Source organism: Lolium rigidum, chromosome 2 (genome assembly GCF_022539505.1).
Source record: "Lolium rigidum isolate FL_2022 chromosome 2, APGP_CSIRO_Lrig_0.1, whole genome shotgun sequence".
Lineage (NCBI taxonomy): Eukaryota > Viridiplantae > Streptophyta > Magnoliopsida > Poales > Poaceae > Lolium > Lolium rigidum.
This window is the reverse complement of record NC_061509.1, coordinates 170249499-170269340: the sequence shown is the minus strand read 5'-3', so window position 1 is coordinate 170269340 and position 19842 is coordinate 170249499. Positions and strand designations below refer to the sequence as shown.

At 43.6% G+C, this 19842-nt stretch overlaps 1 protein-coding gene across 1 annotated transcript; it reads left to right on the top strand.

Moving 5' to 3' along the window:
• Window positions 1–18024: 18024 nt before the first annotated feature.
• Window positions 18025–18753, top strand: LOC124687683 (transcription factor MYB30-like). The gene has a single exon (XM_047221444.1). It carries the CDS (start codon window positions 18025–18027, stop codon window positions 18751–18753), a length of 729 nt encoding a protein of 242 aa, XP_047077400.1.
• Window positions 18754–19842: the final 1089 nt, after the last annotated feature.

Sequence of the window (19842 nt, the reverse complement as noted above, 5' to 3'; positions counted from 1 at the left end):
ATTGTTGAGTAAGACATCTCTAAACATCAGGCTCTGATGTGTAGTATAGAACACCACATAAGATAGGTTTATATCGTGATACTTAGCACGAATATAGGGAATTCTACTATTTGTCTCAACCTTTACCTTAATTGCACATTTGCAATGAGATAAACTTGAAACAAAGTGGTCTAGGATAGTTGTGGTTAACCTAATTTTCTTTGGAAATACTAACTTAGCTTCCATTTTGTTGAGGACTACTTCAATGATATGTCCGATTCTAACATCACTATTCTAGACACATCACTATTGGATTATAGCTCCTATACTTCCACGTTATTGTATCGTAAGGCTATGGACCTAATGTTCTTGACACAGTTCCCATGGTTTTTGGAACATAATTCTTGCACTATTGTTTAGCACTTGGCTTCTTATTGTACTCCTCCAAAACACTTATAATGTTCTATTCCATCACATAATGATTCTCGGGTGAATCATATATGATTAACAACTCTACCATGTAAGTAATCATATTTTATTCATATCTCTCTTCCTTATCTCCCATGATTGACTCATCATGGTCTATACTACCTCATATGACTCATAGTTATCACTTACTATCAATTGTTTCACATGTCTAGATAGTTTTACTTACTCATTACTTAACTTGGTCTACATCTTCTATTAGGATATCTTAATTATCTTCATCAATTGATATAACTCCTATTACCAGTCTGGATAACTCTTACTTAATCATATCATATGTTGGTACACATCTTCCAATAGGATATCTTCCTTATGGTTGTATCCTCTCTTTGGACTATCATGTATTGTATACCAACTGTGATTTACTCATCTATTGTTTAAGGACTTCATGGTGTACTATTTGTTTGGGGATTAGCTAACTAACTTAATTTTATCTTAGTAAGCTATGTAAGAAATGTTGACTCAAGTGTGTCAGGATTATTCTCAAGTGAATATCCATCTCAAGTCATAAGAAGTATTTGGTTTATCTAAAACAACTTCCTATAGACACTACCAATCCTATAGGTCTCCTTTAAAGGGTTTTAATCCTAAGGTCAAAGCATTTGCTCGATACCAACCGTGGTGACCCGACGATACCACTGCATGGTGTAGTATGCAAGTCTAATATAACACCAATGAAACACCGTTCCACTAGTATTATATCGCTCAGAGTGGTACAACAGAAACATATGCGGGTCCAAGGCATGTCTATAGAATTACAACATTGACTCTGTTACATAAGATCATCACAGCCTCCTACTTTACAATGAAGTAAAACTGCAAATCAACTTCAGAAGAACGACTCGTGATCTAGTCTTATCACGAACTCTATTTGTAGAGTATTTAACTAGCTAAAGAGGCTAAGAATAGATTCTAGCTAAGTAGGAGCTAGGTTTAGGAAACTAGTTCCCTTCTATGGCTAAACTAGGTTTTCTCCTTGATGTATGTGGTATCTGACTCCTCTGATAGGGTCTTGTCTCTTGGAGTAGTTGTTGACTCCTCGGCCTTCGAGTTGCACTGTGGATACTCCTTCGATGCCTCCATATCTAAGCAGGGGATTTAAGAGTGGGATGAGTACGAGCGTACTCAACAAGTTCATTATAGGAAAGAGGTGTTTGATGCACTAGCTACGACATTAGACCGGAAAGTCTAATACCAATGCAGGTTTTCATAACCATTTCTTCAAAAGGTTGCTTTTATTCGGAAGAACTATGTCCGTCAGCCTTCACCGGTTTACTAGAACTTCATGGAGCTCCTTTCCGGCCGCGTTTGCGGTTCCATATCCCGGAACAGGGAGTGACAGGTCACGGTTCTTTACACTCTGCGAGGTGTGTTGCTTTACCCATAAGAGATCTTAACCTTGGTGCCAACCGGGTGATCTTCCCGTCCACACTTCCTATGGTGTGAGGCCCGGTATAAGGTCTAGCCAATCATGTTCCTCCGCTACCTCGAACACCCACCCTTTGTTGCATACCCCGACCCTGGGTCCTCGCCGGTCCCATTATTCCCACTCACGGGTGGACCCCGACCACGACAACAGTTTGGGACTCGTTAACCAAACTCCTTCGCCGGTAGCAGCAACCCATCATAGACCGCAATACCGTGGGGACTTAAGGCCTCCCCAGCCAACCGCTTGCACTTCGAGCGACAAGTGTCTACGGACTATGCCGTGGGGAGTTAAGGCTTCCCCAGCCAACCGCTTGCCCTGACAGATACAAGTGTCTACGGTAAAGCGCATCCGTTGATGAACGAGAGGTGGAAACACTTTTGACTACTCCGTCCCACTCCGGATCTTATGGTTAACACGGGTATTACGGCACAAGAATCATCGGCTACATTTGTTGTTTAATCCTAGATGGATATAAACCCGTGCAATGGAACCTCCACCATATCAACACAATCCATGGTTCCATTTCCCACCACATAGTCATATTCATAGTTATGAAAGTAGTGGTTTTGGTTTTTATGCAATCGTGATAACCATAGTACTTTGCAAGTAATTTGATAAAAATACTCAAATGACATGAGCAAGTGATGAACTTGCCTTTCTTGGCTGCAAGATTATGCAGACAAGGTCTTCGATACGCAATAACTCCAAATTCTGAAATAGCAATCATCGTCCGGTAAGGACGATGTTTAAAAGATTGGCAAGGATGCAATAATGCATAAGAATGAGATGCAATCGCTCTAAGCGTGACCTAACCCCGATGATTTAGGATTAGTGAGTGGTAATGATTGGTTTCGGTGTGTTGCACTTTTAGAGTGATTCACAAACAAGGTTCTTATTCAGGTTTGTGTTGTTTTAGATTTATAAGCAGGTGGCTAAATGGATAGTAACAATCATACACAACCAGGTATAGTAGCCGTATAACAAGGAAAGAGCAAGTTGTCAATTTTAAGTCCTATAATGCATGGTTGATGATTACTTATTATATAATTCAAAAGAATAACTTTTGAAGAACATATTCGTTAATAAAGGATAAGTATAATAATCGGGTTTGTGGCGTTCTATGGTTTATTATGAGTTCCAACTAGTTTCTAGGGTAAGGAGTAGATGGATCCCAACATAGTTGGATTCATCAAAAGCTATAACTTGTAAGTGTTGAGCTAAGTCAAAGCATCTTGAGCTATTTATTTTAAATAGTGGCCATCAAGGTTGATATACCTTGTTGGTGATAGATGGCTATTGTCTATAGGTCCTATTAGGCAGGATTGATGATGATTCCTTATTTTCTTTAAAAGAATGACTTTTGAAGAACATACTTCTTAAATAATAAGAAGTATATCCATTAGGGTTGAGGTGGTCTAGGTTTTACTGTTGGTTCTATTAAGTAAGGAGTGATTGGCTCCTGAACAGGATGGTTGATAAACATCCAATACTAGTAGGGTTTAGTGGAATATGGTTAGGTAATGCTCAGGCTTTGGCATAGTTGCACCTGAGGTTCATCACATTGGTGTGAGGCTAAGTAGGAAAGAATATGGATTATGGCTTTGGTAATAGGATCTAGGGATTATACTTGGTTAACCCTACTTGAATATTTAGGTCTGATGAAAATGGACACATGGGTTACCCATATATTAGTGATGGTCTTTTACATTTTATGTGAACATAGGTATGTCCTTTAGTTGCTAATGATGGCTCTATGACTTGAAATAAAGTACTATGATCACCAGTTCTAACCTTGGTTTTAGGTTAGAAGCAAATTAGGGTTCACATGTAATAATGGAACTAGGGTTCCTAATTAATTTAGGGTTTTAGAGTTCAACATGAAATGATAGGGTTGTAATCCATATGGAATTAGGGTTTGCTAATAACCCTATAATTATTGGATTAATAACTTCATTGATAAAGTTGAAGTTATTAATAAATTTGAAATAAAAATAATATTAGATTTGATATTTTATTATTTTTAAATAATTAATAATTAAGGTATTTATTAATGATGGTTTTAAATCCTCCTAATAAGGATTTAATAAGTTAATAGAAAAGGAAAACTAATTTTAATGTTTTCCTTATTTACTTACTGGTTTTTATCTATTTTATAAGATTTTTACTAATTATTGAATTTTAATTGAATTTGGAATTAAAAGTAAAGGCTTAATTAACAAGTATTAAATAAGTAAATTTTTATTAAAAATAAGAATTTCCTTTTATATTTTTATTGGATAGAGTATTCTTTTCTAGGAATTTTAATATCTCATTTATATTTTTCTGACTTAATTTGGATTTTCTAAATTTCTTTGAAGTTGCAGTAATTGACTGGATTTAAATTTAAAAGGAAATAACTAAAGGTACCCGGTTAAACTACTCAGAGGGTCACTGACTGGTGGGCCTTAGGCCACGTCAGCTGCCACGCGGGCACGACACAGGCAGTGTTGACTGTGAGGTTGACCCCTACCGACGTTTAAACGCCGGCGGGTCTATGCACGGTGGCGCCGCCAATTTTTGGTGCCCCAGGACGCGCGACTGGCTTCAAACGAACCCCTGTGACGCGAGGAATCGAATGGTGGTGATGACTACTCGAGGGGGTCACCGGAGCATCGCCGGAGAGTAAGCCCGCGGCGGAGCAACTCCGGTGAGCTAGCTATGACGAGCTACAGGCTATGAGACTATGCAAATAATAGCTCTAAAGATGCGCATTTATACCCTGGTTGTGTTGGTGTGGTCGACGAAGCTCGGGGTAGGCGGGTTCGCCGGAATTCGTAGCTGCCGGTGTCGGAGAAGACGGTGGCGTCGGCGTCGATTCCGGGCACCTCAGCTCGATTCCTTCCGTGAGCTGAGCTTGTCGAGGGCGGCCGTCACGCTGGTGTGCTTAGGTTGGCTCGGGGAGGCCTCGTTCGCCGGCGGTGAGGGAGATCGGCGGGGCCAGGTTTCGGCATGGATGGAATTGGTGAGGAAAGAGGAAGAAACTGAGCTAATTCGTCGACCAGGGTATTTATAGGGCTCGAGGCACGCCTCGTCATGCTCTCGGACGAGGGGGAGGTCGACAACGACGAGGTGAAGACGGCCACGGCGTCGCGCTGGCCACCATGCACGGAGAAGAGATGAGGACGAGCTCTTTTTATTTTTTTCTGTTGAAGGGGTACGTGGGCTGTGCTGGCTTCGGCTGCTGGACCGGGCCTCGGGCTTCGGTGGGTCTGTGCCTGGTGGGCTTGGCCGAGCGGGTAAGGTCCAGGTGAAGCTTCTCTCTTTTTCTCTTTTATCCATTTTCTCGTTTTATATTTCCTATTTTGTATTCTCGCTTTTAATCCAAATTTTAATTTCAGGTGTCTCAATTATGTTAATTCAATGAACATGTAATGCAATGACTATTTCCCACTATTTCATTTGAATTAATTACTTGGTATTAGATTGTATTGCATATTGGTGTCTTATTCAAAGTAGCAATTAGACATGAATTGATATTTTCACTCATTTCCTTTTTGTTATGAATTCCATTCAATTTAGAAATCTAAGAGTTGCTACTTTATTCTCAAAGTATTTCAGAAGTTTTGGTTATGTCTTGTTTTCTATTTAGGGAATTAATCACTTGCATATGATTTTATGTGAGCACATATTTATTAAGGTTTTATCATTTCTAGTACAACCCCCTTATTAAGGTTAATACTCTCACTACATTTGAAAGTATTTCAGAAGGGATTGTTTCCATCATGGTTTATCTTATAGGATTTAGCATTAGGTGGCTCTTATGTTTTATAATCGAAACATTGTATTTAATTAATGAACCATTAGGATTCCCATGATATTTACCTAATGGCATTTGGTTTGAATCTCAATTATAGCATGGGTTTATATCATGATCACCATAGTGATACATAAACTAGAGTTGAGATATAATTCTAGTTCATAGAGTTGAGATGACACCATATTGCATTTGCTAGGTTTTAATCTCCCCTAACCAAGGTAATATGGTTAGTGGTTTAATTGTTTCTGCTCTCCCTTTAATTACTAAGGACTTGAGAATTGGTTTTATCTTATACCAATAGTTTGCTATTATAGCCTTGATCTATTGTTAAAGTAACTAAAGTTGTTATAGTTCTTTTTATAGTTAACTTTGGTCATATGAATGGATGATTTCTCACCATATTAAGTATGGAGTTTTACACTAAGGTTTTCTTATGTTTCTTAGGTGAAGAACAAGTGGAATGTAGATGTGGTAGAATTGTACTTATGATCACCAAGTGATTCACAAGTTAAGGTAGGAATATAAGTTTAGGGTTGCTTATTAATTACCTCCCTATGATTTCATGTGGTGAATGATATCTATTTATACTATTAGGGTTTAACTTATCCTCACATGCCTCAAGAGCATGAGCATGGATTAAGCATGATCCACTTGTTCTTAATATCTCTACCTCAAGTTCTTAGGGTTTATGATCATCACTCTATTTATAATGATCAAGGTTTGGATTCCTAGGGATCTCTCATTAAATAGGTTTCCCACTCTCAAGATCAAGTGTTGTCTTGATCAATTAATATATATACTTTCTTTTATAGTTTCTTAAATGGGCATGGTTATGGTTGTCTCAATTATCTTGAGTATAACACCATAGGTTGAGCTTTCTCATTTAAGAATGGTTATTCTAGGGTTTATGGTGTACTCCTAATATCTCCTTAGGTATCTAAGCTAAGGTTTCATTTGTCTAGCTTAATTGGGTTAGTCTCTTTCTCACCTTATCAATTCAGGGTATGATATTATTCCATGTGATATTAGGTTATCCCACCATTCCAAGATGAAATGGTTTTCAACCCAATACTTTAGTTCAAAGATTGTCCTCTATTAATTAATAGGTAAAGCTAGAATTGATATGAATGGCTCTCTCACTTGGGAAGGACTTCATACTAACCTAAGGTTATTCTCCAAAGATAATTATGTGGTCACCAATATCTATGGTTAATATTGATGGGTTCTCTCTTGAGGGGAGGTCTTGAATAATATCCTAGGGTTTTTCTTGAAGATGATGATTTGAATACTTGGATGCATATCCGAGGTTTGCCTTTAGGTTTGTCATTGCTTCCATAAATGAAATAGGACTCTCACCTCTCTAGGTTTGAGGTATAACAACATGGAATAGAGATAGGTATATCTTTCTAGAGTTGATCTCCTTGTTATGTTTCCAAGAATAAAGTAGAATGAATACCCTGAGGTTCATGGTAGGATCAAGAATTAGTTTAGGACATGGAAAAGATAAGTCAAGAATGTTTTCTCCATTTTATTGTTACTTGACTTCCAAATGAATTGATGTTCATATGCCATGACAAGGATTACCATATTCTAATCTTTTATAAGATCAAGAAATTGATCATTGAGTAAAGTGTTGTTGTGTTGATTATTAGTTCCATTTGATCTAACCCCTTAGATCAAATCATCTCTACCCAAAACAAGGTTTTAGCAAAGTCACATTGAGGTTTATAGCGCTTGACTTGATGAGCTACTTCAATGCCACCAAGGTCAAGTGAAACTTCGAGTCATCGTGGATCTGTTTTACTTTAAAGCGCGAAAATTCCCCAGATTTTCTATGCATGAATGCAATGCACACATCTGTAACCTCTATTTTTGTAACCCCAATACCTGGGATATTACAGAAGTATACCGGCATCACTCATTCTTTGCATATTATGGTTGCTGGATACTTGTACATACTTGTTTAGTCTCTTTGAGTGGTTTTCTGATGAGAGGGAGATGATATTTGGGGAAGTGCTGCCTGAAAACAGATTCTGGACTGTTACTAGAAAAATTCGTGCGCACAGCCAGAGCGTTATTTTGAGCTGCCAATTTTTGTGCAGGTTCCCCAGGTTGTTATCTAACTTTCATTAGTTGAACACTTTTCGAGCTGAGCAACGTAAGATTTTTGTAAAAATCGATTTCTGTACTGCTTGTCAGGTTTTGGCAGATTTCTGCCATCTCGCTTTTCTCGTGTTTCTTTTAGTTTGTTATTTCTTGCTTTCACTTTGTTTCTTTCCCAAAACACAAAAAGACCAAAAATATTTCTGTTGTTTCTCTTCATCATTTGTTTATCTTGGTTTCTTGCATTTGTTTCGCTTTATTTGCTATTGCTAGTTTGCTATAAGGAAACCCAAAAAGATTTTGCTTTGTTTGCTTGTTTCCTTTTGTTCTTGTTCTCAAATTCGAAAACACCAAAAATATTTGCTGTTCTTCTTTGGTTTGTAAAGTTCATCATGAGTTCAATGGTCTTCGGTGGCTGGAGCGTGGTTTTCATTTCATATTATCCAAGCTACACAAGTGAAAAGGCAATAATGACGATCAACGACAATCTGATTGTGGTGAGAGGCTGGTATGAACTCTATTTGTTTTCATTTTTGTACATATACTCATCCATGTGAGCATGCTTAGTTGGTTCATGTGAGGTATATGTCATTTAAGAAAGTCTAGTAGTTCATGATCTCTCATGTTTAGCTCCAATTTATTAATATGAGTAGCATGTCATGGATGTTTGCTTGCATTGTTTTATTCATAAGTAAGTATGGCATTGTGGTATCCTCCTCTCGAATAATTCATTTATATCGACTTGGCACATGCTCACGCATGCATATGACTGAACAAAAGTCAATTAAGCCTCAATGATTTACATTGCTTCGCAGTTCTTGTATCACTTTTATGCCTCGCTTAATTTATTTTGCCGCAAGCATGATTATGACAATTACTGCTCTCTTGATTTGTCGCCCCCTAGTCTTTTGCTAGCCTTCACTTGTACTGAGCGGGAACGCTGCTCGTGCCTCCGAACACATGAAAACCAAGTTATTCCAGAGTGTCCACCATAAATACCTATGCATGGCATTTCAAACCATTCCAAGTAAATTCTCATGCGCTACCTTTAAAACCTTCAAAATGCTTCTCAAATTGTGTTAATGTTTCATAGCTCATGAGGAAGTATGTGGTGTTTAGCTTTCAACCTTGTCATTTACTTTTGACGGACTCTCATATGGACTAGTGGCACATCCGCTTATCCAATAATTTTGCAAAAAGAGCTGGCAATGGGATTCCCAGTCCCGAATTAATTAATTTAAATAGACACTCCTCCATGGTTTGTGATTGTTGGACGGCACCCGAAGGATTCGGTTAGCCATGGCTTGTGTAAGAAAAGGTTCGGGGGAGTGTCATCATCATAATAAAACTAAATTAAAAAGGCACTCCTTCATGGTATGTGATTGTTGGCAGGCACCCGAGGATTCGGTTAGCCATGGTTTGTGTAAGAAAGGTGGGAAGGAGTGCCACATAAACATGCAAATAATTCATGGGAGCCGCTCTTGAAAGTCCGTTTGGCGAGGTAGTTGGTGTACCCATTACCATTCGTTGACAACAACAAACACCTCTCAAATAATTTTACTTCTGATTTACAAATGAAAAGCTCTAGTGCATGTTAATCCCTGCTTCCCTCTGCGAAGGGTCAATCTTTTACTTTTATGTTGTGTCTCCATCCTTTCTTTGAGCACTTTCTTGAGAGCACAACTGTCATTCTTAGTGTAATATGCTTGTCTCAAAATATGATTGATTGTGGTATAACTTTGATGCTTTTATCTTTGACAATCACTACTTCTAGTCTTTCTATGAACTCCAGAGGTGCCCGGGCATTTATGTTTTGCCGATCAAATACATGCAAGCGAGATACCACTTTATCATACTCTCTTATGAACATTGCAATCCTGCTTATATACATGATTCATGATGTTTATTATTAATTGTTGGTACCTCTTCATGATTGACATAGCTGTTAGATGATCTTATTTGCATGTACCCTATTATGAACTCGCTTAAGTATTAGCCATATCATGAGAATATATACATCATATGAACAAATGTGTTCGTGAAAGTTCTTTTATCGCTCAGTTGTTAACCGAATTGCTTGAGGACAAGCAATAAGCTAAGCTTGGGGGAGTTGATACGTCCAAAACGTATCTACTTTCCCGAACACTTTTGCTATTGTTTTGCCTCTAATTTGTGTATTTTGGATGCAACTAACACGGACTAACGCCGTTTTCAGCAGAACCGTTCCGGTGTCTCGTTTTTGTGCGTAAATCCAACTTTCAGGAAAAACCTCGGGATTTTGACGGAAGGCCCTATTTTCCCAGAATACTGACGGAGCCAGAAGGACAAATCAAGTGGAGGCCCGAGGGCCCCACACCATAAGGCGACGCGGCCTAGGGGGGGCCCACGCGGCCCTATAGTGTGGCCCCCTCGGCTGGCCTCCGACGCCCTCCTTCGGACTATTTATCGGCCTCGACCTAAAAACGCACGAAGAGAAGTCGAAGTCGCCAGAAACCCTCCAGAACGCCGCCACATCGCGAAACTCCGTCTCGGGAGCCAGAAGTCTCCGTTCTGGCACTCCGCCGGGACGGGGAATTGGAGGAGATCATCGCCATCATCACCGCCAACGCCTCTCCATCAACCAGCCATGTTTCCCCCATCCATGTGTGAGTAATTCCCCCGCTGTAGGCCGAAGGTGATGGTAGGCATTGGATGAGATTGGTCATGTTTTAGCATAAGATTGTTAGGGCATAGTGCCTAGTGTCCGTAATTGGTACTTTGATGATATTGTTGCAACTTGTTATGCTTAATGCTTGTCACTAGGGCCCGAGTGCCATGATCTCAGATCTGAACATGTTATTGTTTCATCATGATATTCATTGTTTATGGTCTTACCTGCAAGTTGTATACACATGTCGCTGTCCGGAACCAATGGCCCCGAAGTGACGGAAATTGGGACAACCGGAGGGGATGGTAGTGACGTGAGGATCACATGTGTTCACGGAGTGTTAATGCTTTGCTCCGGTACTCTATTAAAAGGAGTACCTTAATATCCAGTAGTTTCCTTTGAGGCCCGGCTGCCACCGGTTGGTAGGACAAAAGATGTTGTGCAAGTTTCTCATTGCGAGCACGTACGACTATAATTGGAACACATGCCTATTGATTGCTTTGTACTTGGATACCGTTTTATTATTATCTGCAAATGCCCTGCTATGATTGTTATATGAGTTTCTCTCATCCATGCAACGCCCGTCATCCGTCCCCGTGCCTACAGTATTTTAATCCTGCTGTTTACTAAAATCACTACTGTTGTCTTTGTTACTTTGCTGCTGTTATTTCACTACTGCTACTACTATAAAACTGTTACTACTGATAAACTCTTGCGAGCAAGTCTGTTTCCAGGTGCAGCTGAATTGACAACTCCGCTGTTAAGGCTTTCAAGTATTCTTTGTCTCCCCTTGTGTCGAATCAATAAATTGGGTTTTACTTCCCTCGAAGACTGTTGCGATCCCCTATACTTGTGGATCATCAAACCACATGTCCGGTGTGCGGCCACGGACGGTACAAGGTTGGGAACAAGAAGGTACCTCGAAAAGTGGTATGGTACTTTCCTATCACTCCCCGTCTGCAGCGGTATTTCGTGGACCCTAAGGAAGCAAAGCTCATGCAATGGCACGCGGAAAGGCAGAAGCCCGAAGAAGTTCCAGAGATGGGCTATATGCTGACACACCCTTCAGACGCTGGACAGTGGGAAGCATTGGACATCGCCTTCCCTAGGTTCGGGGGCGACGAAGGAACATCAGGCTGGGTATGAGCACCGATGGACTCAATCCGTTCGGCAACCAGAGTAGCACGCATAGCACCTGGCCTGTGTTTGTATGGCCTTACAACCTACCCCCGTGGTTGTGCACCAAGCAAAGGTACATACACCTGAGGATTCTCATTCAGGGGCCGAAACAACCAGGGTGATGGAAGGATGTGGACGACGAAGGACTTGTACAAGCCGTTCCCGGAGCCGCTCAAGAAGACGTCTCGTTGACCGAGGCCGGTGTGCCTAGCATTACTTTGAATCGATGGACAATTTGTACCGTGTTGTAAACTAAACTTGCTTAATTTGCTCGAAACGGTGGTCGTCGTTGTTGGACTTCAATTACTATTGTAGTCGTTATCGTTGAACCATATTACTTATGTGATACCGATGCTATATGTCTTTTAGGTTTATTATTATTTTCTTGCTTTAATTCTTGTGAATATGTATGCATGTGAACCCTCTAACTCTTTCCATTGTGTTATATACTAATATGCCTTGTGTCCATAGAGATGACGTACTACGTCGTGTTCGAGGGGCGGGTTCCAGGAGTGTACGAGGAGTGGGAGGAGTGCAAGAAACAGGTGCACAAGTTCAGCGGCAACTGCTACAAAGGGTACCCGACTAGACACGAGGCGGTTGCCAAGTGGAGGAAGCACCAAGCGAACAAGAGCAAGATGAAGATGAAGACCTTCCTTGTGCTCTCGCTCTTGCTCACCATCGTCGCGGCGGTACTCTATTTCATCCTAGTGTAGGTGGCAGCCGGTGTCACTTCATTTGTATCTAGAGATGATGAACTTAATTAATTTGCATGGATTATGAGTTGTATGGAGCTATATGTATAACTCGATCGGGCTCTAAGTAATGTGATGATTATATATGTCCATATTATATCGGTCTATATTATATCATTATATAACCTGTATACTGTGTACAAAACCTGTATAAAATCTGTATAAAACCTGTATAATACACCATGGAGCACAAAATCGAGTATACCTGTACATTGTTCTGTGGCACACCAAAATATAATTCAGTGGCGCACCTATTTCTGTGGCGCAGCTAGATCATATGCGCCATAGAACCACTTATTTCTGTGGCGCACCACACCTAGTGCGCCACAGAAACCTTAATTCTGTGGCGCACGGTCCCGTGTGCCACAGAAACCTTATTTTTGTGGCGACGTTTCTGTGGCGCACCGCCCATGCGCCACAGAATTATTTTTTTGTGCGCCACTGATGAGGCTTTTCCTACTAGTGACAAACCCTAGCGCCTCTCTCCCAAACCCTAGTCGCCACCATCTCAACAAGACTCGACGCTATGTCTGGTAGAGGTGGAGGCCGACCTCGCGGCCGTGGTCGTGGTCGTGGCCGCGGCAGAGCTGAACGCTCGTCGTCGCCTCCCACGCCGTCGGCTTCATCGTCGGAGATGGACGTGGAGCCGGACGTGCTGTTCGAGTTCGTCCTCATCCTCAAGGGCGACCCGCGCGGCATCCAGAGGCTGCCGGACTCCTTCGCCGACTACGTCACCGGCGACGACCGCCCGCGCACGATGCATCTGCGGGAGGCTGCGTGCGGCTACTACCGGTGGATCGTCGACGTGATCTACGACGCGCGCGACAATATGTACCTCAACATCGGCTGGGAGAAGTTCGCGCGGCACCACAGCCTCGAAGCCGGCTTCATCCTCCTGTTCTCCTACTTTGGCGACAGGGACATGAGCGTCAAGGTCTTCGACGAGACGCGCTGCCGCCGGGACTACCACGGCGACAGCACCGACGAGGAGGACGACTGATGATGAAGAGTGTTGTTTCTTCGCAGCGAATACATGCACGGAAGTTTCTGGATGTTCGCCTCATCGGTAGAACCAACAAGGGCACCATCCTCCCGCTGGATTTTCCAGTTTGGGTGACTGGGTGTGCCCTCGAGTGTTCTTTCTTAGCAGCGAACACAGGAAACATTCGATGCACGGCCTAGTTAGGTTTAGTTTTTTTGCAAAATTTTATATTAATGTCCACCATGGTTCAAACTATGTATTAGTTTGTGGAAAACCATGTTCCAAACTGTGTCTTCATGTAAACCACGTTCCCAATTATGTATTAGTTTGTGGAAATTAAAATAAAAATGCCAAAAAAGTATTTTAAATGTTTGGGGGAGGCGTTTGGGGGACGCGGTTGGGGAGCGACGTCCCCCAAACGCGGCACGAACAAAACACGTCCCACAAACGCTCAATCCGGCGCGATTTGATGAACGCTTTGGGAGACGCGGCTGGAGATCCTCTAAGTCCCAAAGGGGAAAGGTAGTCTGAAGCTGGAGCCTCGACCCGCGCCCATTCAGAGAGAAAGGAAGAAGGTTCGTTTTATCCAAAACAGTCGAACAGCGCCGGGAAGAGAATGACAGCTCGTTCAGTGGGCAACCCCAAAATCATCAATTATGTCAGTGATAGAGCATATTCGTTGGTTAGTCCACCGAGAAACAGAAACCTTGAGGAAACAGTCTACAATATTGGGCCAAAGGCCAAGTCCAAGGATTTTCAACGACCCATTTTTTGATGGAAGCTATTGCTAGATCCGTTTTCTAATTGATACTAATAGAAATCAAGGCTTTTCTTACCGTTTGAGAAATTTCAAATAAAATCTGAGTTCAAAACATTGCAGGTTAGAATAGAGTAGATCAATTCTGACATAAATTGTTGGCCAAGCAAACTCAACTATGCAGTGGTTTATAGAATTCATTGTCATCACCCATTGTGCCATTGTCGTGCGTTCGAATCCATCTAGCGGGCGCTTTTTTTGCCCTTCTTCCTCTGAAGGCCCAACTAGTAGGGGTGTAGACGGATAGGATAATTTACGCACCAAAACCGGCGCCGAATTCGTTTTAAAATATCCATATCCGATTTAAAAGAATCCATCGAATAAAGATATCCAATTCCGAAGTGAAACTCCGGATACGGTATATGATATGGTAGCAAATAGCATGCGGATATGGATTATCCAAATTTTATTTAGGATAATCTGAAGATTTTAAAGGGGATAATCTGATTTTTGAGTCAAAAGCCAGGTCCCATCTTGCAATAATATTAGTAGTTATTAAGTTACCAAATTCGTTTGGGGATCATGTTTATCTCTAAATGCTTGAGTTTCTAGCGCATTGTGTCTCTTTTTTATTAACTGCACAAGACTGAAAGTGTAAAGCTCTCCTCAAGATTTGCAAGAACTATAACTATCTACCGATGAGAGCACATATCTGACTGTTTTGTTTCCGGTCCGAGTCCGCTCCATTTCTAATTTGAATCCACGGTCCGGTATATTCGCATTCGAATCCGAAACCGATCAATATTTGCTTTGTTCCGAATCTGAAAAAAAAATATGGTAAAGGATATGGTATGAGCAAATTCCGGTCCGAGGTGTTTACACCCCTACCTAGTAGGCAGGAAGTGTGAAAACCGAGAAAAATAATCAAAAGTTTTTGTTAGCCTTCCATATTCCACTATAACTAATTAAATTAAAAAAATCTGAAATATATTAAGCGGCAACAAATACATCGGGAACTTTTCCGGTTTCCATCCAATTACCACAAATATTGCCGGATAAAAAATCTGAGATTCGAGAGAGAGATGTGCCATTTTTTGAACAATTTTTTTTTTACAGAGAGTCGTGTATTATCGCACCACCAGCAAGCTTGGGTGTGAGAGGGAAGGTAGATCTGCCCCTCCTCAGAGTGGCCTAGTGCTTTAAGTAGACCAATCACCACTAGTTAGTTTGGAATTCTAGTTCTGACAACTCGTTTGGGTATGGATCTTCGTACCACAGTAGGTTTTGAGGATGGCTGGTATGGTTATTATACCGGTGGTTCACATGTTCTGATTCCATGTATAACCTATTTTTGTGGTAATACTTTAATAATGATATCGATGCAAGTTGTTGTGGTGTAGTTAAGTTGATTGCCCTAGCTAGCTTGTTTATCACTTGTTTTCCTTTAACAAAAAAAGTACATATTACCTCCACCATGGTGGCTACCGATCGATAACCGCATTTCTCAATGCCCTACTAAACATGTTTGCCGAGCAAAAAAAAACAAATTACTTCAAATCTATATTTTTTTCGATAAAGGGAATATATTAATATCAAAAAGATACCAATTACACTCAGCCTCTGCAACAACGCACCACCCTAATGGCACTACAGATGCACACAACCAAAAAAAAGGAAAAGAAAACTAAGAAAGAAAAGTCCCGCTACAGTATCGCGGGCCTAACGACAGCAATACATCCACCGCCAAGACAACACCTGAAATCCAGACTCTCCAAAAACAACGCCTCCAAGAAGGGAACAGTGCTCTAACACCGTCGTCGCCCGATCAACGATCTTAGGTTTTCACCCTGAAGATAGTCCCCGCTCTCAAAACAATGCCTCCAACAAGGTCATTGCCGGGCACAACCAGGCTAAGGCCGGACCTTGGGTTTTCACCCCGAAAGGTAGGACTCGAACTTCACCCGTGTTGTCGCCCCAGTTTCATACCGCTGTTGTGAAGCCCGGAACACCAAGCAAGTCCCTCAACAACGCGGAGACTTGAACCTCCCTTAGCTAGTCCTCCCCTCCGGCCTTCATGAACTTCTCTTCTTCCGACTTTCATCATGGATTCGTAGTCACTTGATGTCAACACAAAAAAAGAGCTTCGCGCCGCTCCCTCCAGAACCAATCGGTTGGAATAAAAGCATGGGTGCGCACGACCGAATACCACCGATCCAGCAAACTCCAGGCAAAAAACACCGTTACATTCACCGGCGGAGCCTTCCAGAACTCAACACTCCGGCCAGATCACGAGTCCAGGCCTCCGGTAGGTCTTCCTCTTCACGCAAGAGAGACCCTACGACCACCGCCTTTATTCAGGTCGGACACCACGTCGGCGACCATCCCAGGATGGCCACTACAACCCTCCATCGGCGACACAGTCGCCGGCTTACATGCTTCTCCATCTCGCCGCCGGAACACGGTGATATATCGATAGATCCACCACCAACAACCGCAGGCCGACCCTCTCCGGCGAAGAAGAGGGCCACCTCCACCATCGTACCCAAGGTTGCTGCCCCGGGCGACCTCGTGTCGCGGGTGAAGCCCGAGATCGCCTCCACTCACCGACGAGAGGCGGGAGGGGGGGCGGAATTGGCGCAGGCCATGGGCCTGGACGCCGCCCACCACCAGTCCCTGCTGGAGTGTCGTGGAGAGCCGATGGGAGGAAGGAGACCGCAGCGCAGGCCGCCGCCGCCCATCCCATCCGCGCCGGCCGGTCCACCGGGGGAGAGCTGACGGGAGAAGGGGGCGCAGGCCGCCGCCGCCCATCCCATCCGCGCCTGTCGGTCCACCATGCGTCGAGGAGGGGAGATCCGGCCGCCATCCACCACGCATCGACGAGGAAGGGCCCCTGCCGCCGCCACGCCCCGTGGGTCTTTGCCCCGGCGGCGCTACCGGCGGCGGCGGCGGCGGTTAGGGCTGGGAGGGTGGGGTGCGGGAGGGTGGGAGGGTGAGGGTCACGGGTATGTATCAAGAAGCCATACTCCCGTGGCAGCCGCCATAGAAATTTTTGAGCACAAATATTTAGTTCAGTCCGGAAATTTGAGCTATTACTTCGGTCTACACTGCCTTCAAAGATTTCAAGCTGTATTATTATAATAAGATTAAAAGTATCAACTTCACATTTTCATTTCTCAAATAGCAATCCCAGCCTCCGCCCATCCTACTGAACCAAGTTTCAAGTCAGTACAAAACTCCAAATTTACAGTCTTCGGATTTAGTAAATGGAACGTCACCTCCTAATGGTGAAACTTTCAACTCAATATAGGACTAACCATTCTAGTTTAAGATTCATTGATACATTAACCTCGAAATCACCATCATTGCAGTAGATTATGAACACTGACTGTGTTTACGCTTAACCATGCGACCAGAAACACATAATCACCTTCTTCAGTGGAGCAGCGTAGACTAATGCTTGAGACCACACAAACTATGAAGTAGCTAGAAACAAGTTGCGCAATAGAAAAATGAACAAAGCAACGGACATGGAGTCCGTGATCCAAACAATAAAATAGGAACGAGCTGGGTAGGAGTTCACGCTACTATTCCCCCTCGTTTTGTCGCCCATGTCGTGGCCTCGAGGAAGCTGCTCCCAAGCCCCAATTGACCACGTTTTGCTGTCGTCGCACACCTAGCATGTATATATGGGGCGAGGCCCTCGCGATCTAAGTCGAACACACAGCATCAGCCGTACCCGTTCGAGCAGCTCAGGCCTCAGGCAGCCAGCAAGCGTCAACGTACCGAACAGTCCACCCCTCACACGTACACTGAACTACTGAAGGAACGAGTGGTGAAGAAGAGAGCTGAGCTTGGGATCGAATCGCTCTGCCCTTACTTTCGAGACCCCAATAGAGCTGAGCTACCTAGCAATGGGGAGGTCTCCCTGCTGCGAGAAGCTTGGGCTCAACAGGGGGCCGTGGACGGCGGAGGAAGACAGTATCCTCGTCGCCCACATCGAGCGGCACGGCCACAGCAACTGGCGGGCGCTGCCGAAACAGGCCGGGCTGCTGCGCTGCGGCAAGAGCTGCCGCCTCCGGTGGATCAACTACCTCCGCCCGGACGTCAAGCGCGGCAACTTCACCATCGACGAGGAAGACGCCATCATCCAGCTCCACGCCATGCTCGGCAACAGATGGTCTATGATCGCGGCGAGGCTGCCCGGGAGGACGGACAACGAGATCAAGAATGTCTGGCACACGCACCTCAAGAAGCGACTCGAATCCTCCGCTGCGCCCAAGCGCAAGGCCAAGAAGCATGCGGCTGTGACGACGTCCGTGATTACACACGATGGTCCGTCCTCCGCGCCAGTGCTGCCGGAGGAACCCACGTCGTCGTCCGGCACTGGCTACTCGATGGCGACCTCGTCGTTGGAGACCACTGAAAGCTTTAGCCCAGACTCGCACGAGTTTCAGATCGACGACAGTTTCTGGTCGGAGACACTGGCAATGACGGTGGACAGCAGCTCCAGTGCCGGCATGGAAGCCGGCGACCCGTTCGGTGCAGACAGTGCTTCGCCGACGTCGAGCAATGACGAGATGGACTTCTGGGTTAGACTGTTCATGCAGGCTAGTGACGTGCAGAGCTTGTCTCAGATTTAGGGAGAGGAGAGGAGAGGACTGGCCCCGTTGGCATTCCTCTTGCTACCAGCTTATGCACGTGGGAACAAGCGTGCGGGTTTGGCTCGGCTAAACGACGAGGCCAATCACTGCAAGTTCGCCGTAAACGCAGAGCGTGCACGGCGAAAACAGCTGCGACCATTTGGCTTAAACGCAGAGTGTATTTTTTACCAGAGGGACAAATGAACATATTTGAGCGTTAAAATCTTCTCTCGATCGAGTTCATCTCTATTTTATACAAAAAAAAAAAAAATCTAAAATAGCGACCAGTTGATCCATATGTACTTAAATTATTTGCTTCCTCGATCTTAATTTTAAGGCTAAGATATAAAGGTGAAAAAAGTTAGTTAAACTATAATCATGCACGACCTATCATGACGTAGGTAAACGTTAAAAGAAAATATTACATACGTACCTATTATAGACAAAAGAATCGATTGGTCGACACGAAAACCCGATACCTAGAGATTGAGTCGCGAGCGAAGGAAAACGAGCATCCTAAACGGACTTGATTTCTGCCATCATGCATTGATACCTTTTGCATAATCTTAACCACCTCCATCGTAGGAAAATGCCTAGATGAACCGAGCGGCACATGCTCCTGCAAGAAATCGGGCTATCATTGGCACACATGTGCAAACACAACATATGAGCATTTTCTTGGGTGCAAAAGAGATATTAATAGAAAATGTAGGGTGTGTGTGCCCCATACTAACGAGAGAGAGAGAGAGAGAGAGAGAGAGAGAGAGAGAGAGAGGGAGGGAGGGAGGGAGGGAGAGAGGGAGGGAGAGAGGAGAAATTTCACCATCTCTCTTCGCCCGGCTCAAGCGGGCTGGGCGGCGGCGGTGTCCCAGCTTCGTCGGGGTTGCTTGATCTCGTCATAGTTGAAAGGACACGGATGTCGCCTAGAGGGGGGGGGGGGTGAATAGGCGATTTAAAACTTTTACGAGATGAGCTTAACAAATGCGAAATAAAACTAGCGTTTACTTTGTCAAGCCCAAAGCCTATATACTATTGTTCACCTATGTGCACCAACAACTTATTCTAAGCAATGGTTCACCTATGTGCACC

What these genes read in the sequence shown, in the direction of transcription:
- LOC124687683 (XM_047221444.1), top strand. Translation starts at nt 18,025, where the DNA reads ATGGGGAGGTCTCCCTGCTGCGAGAAGCTTGGGCTCAACAGGGGGCCG.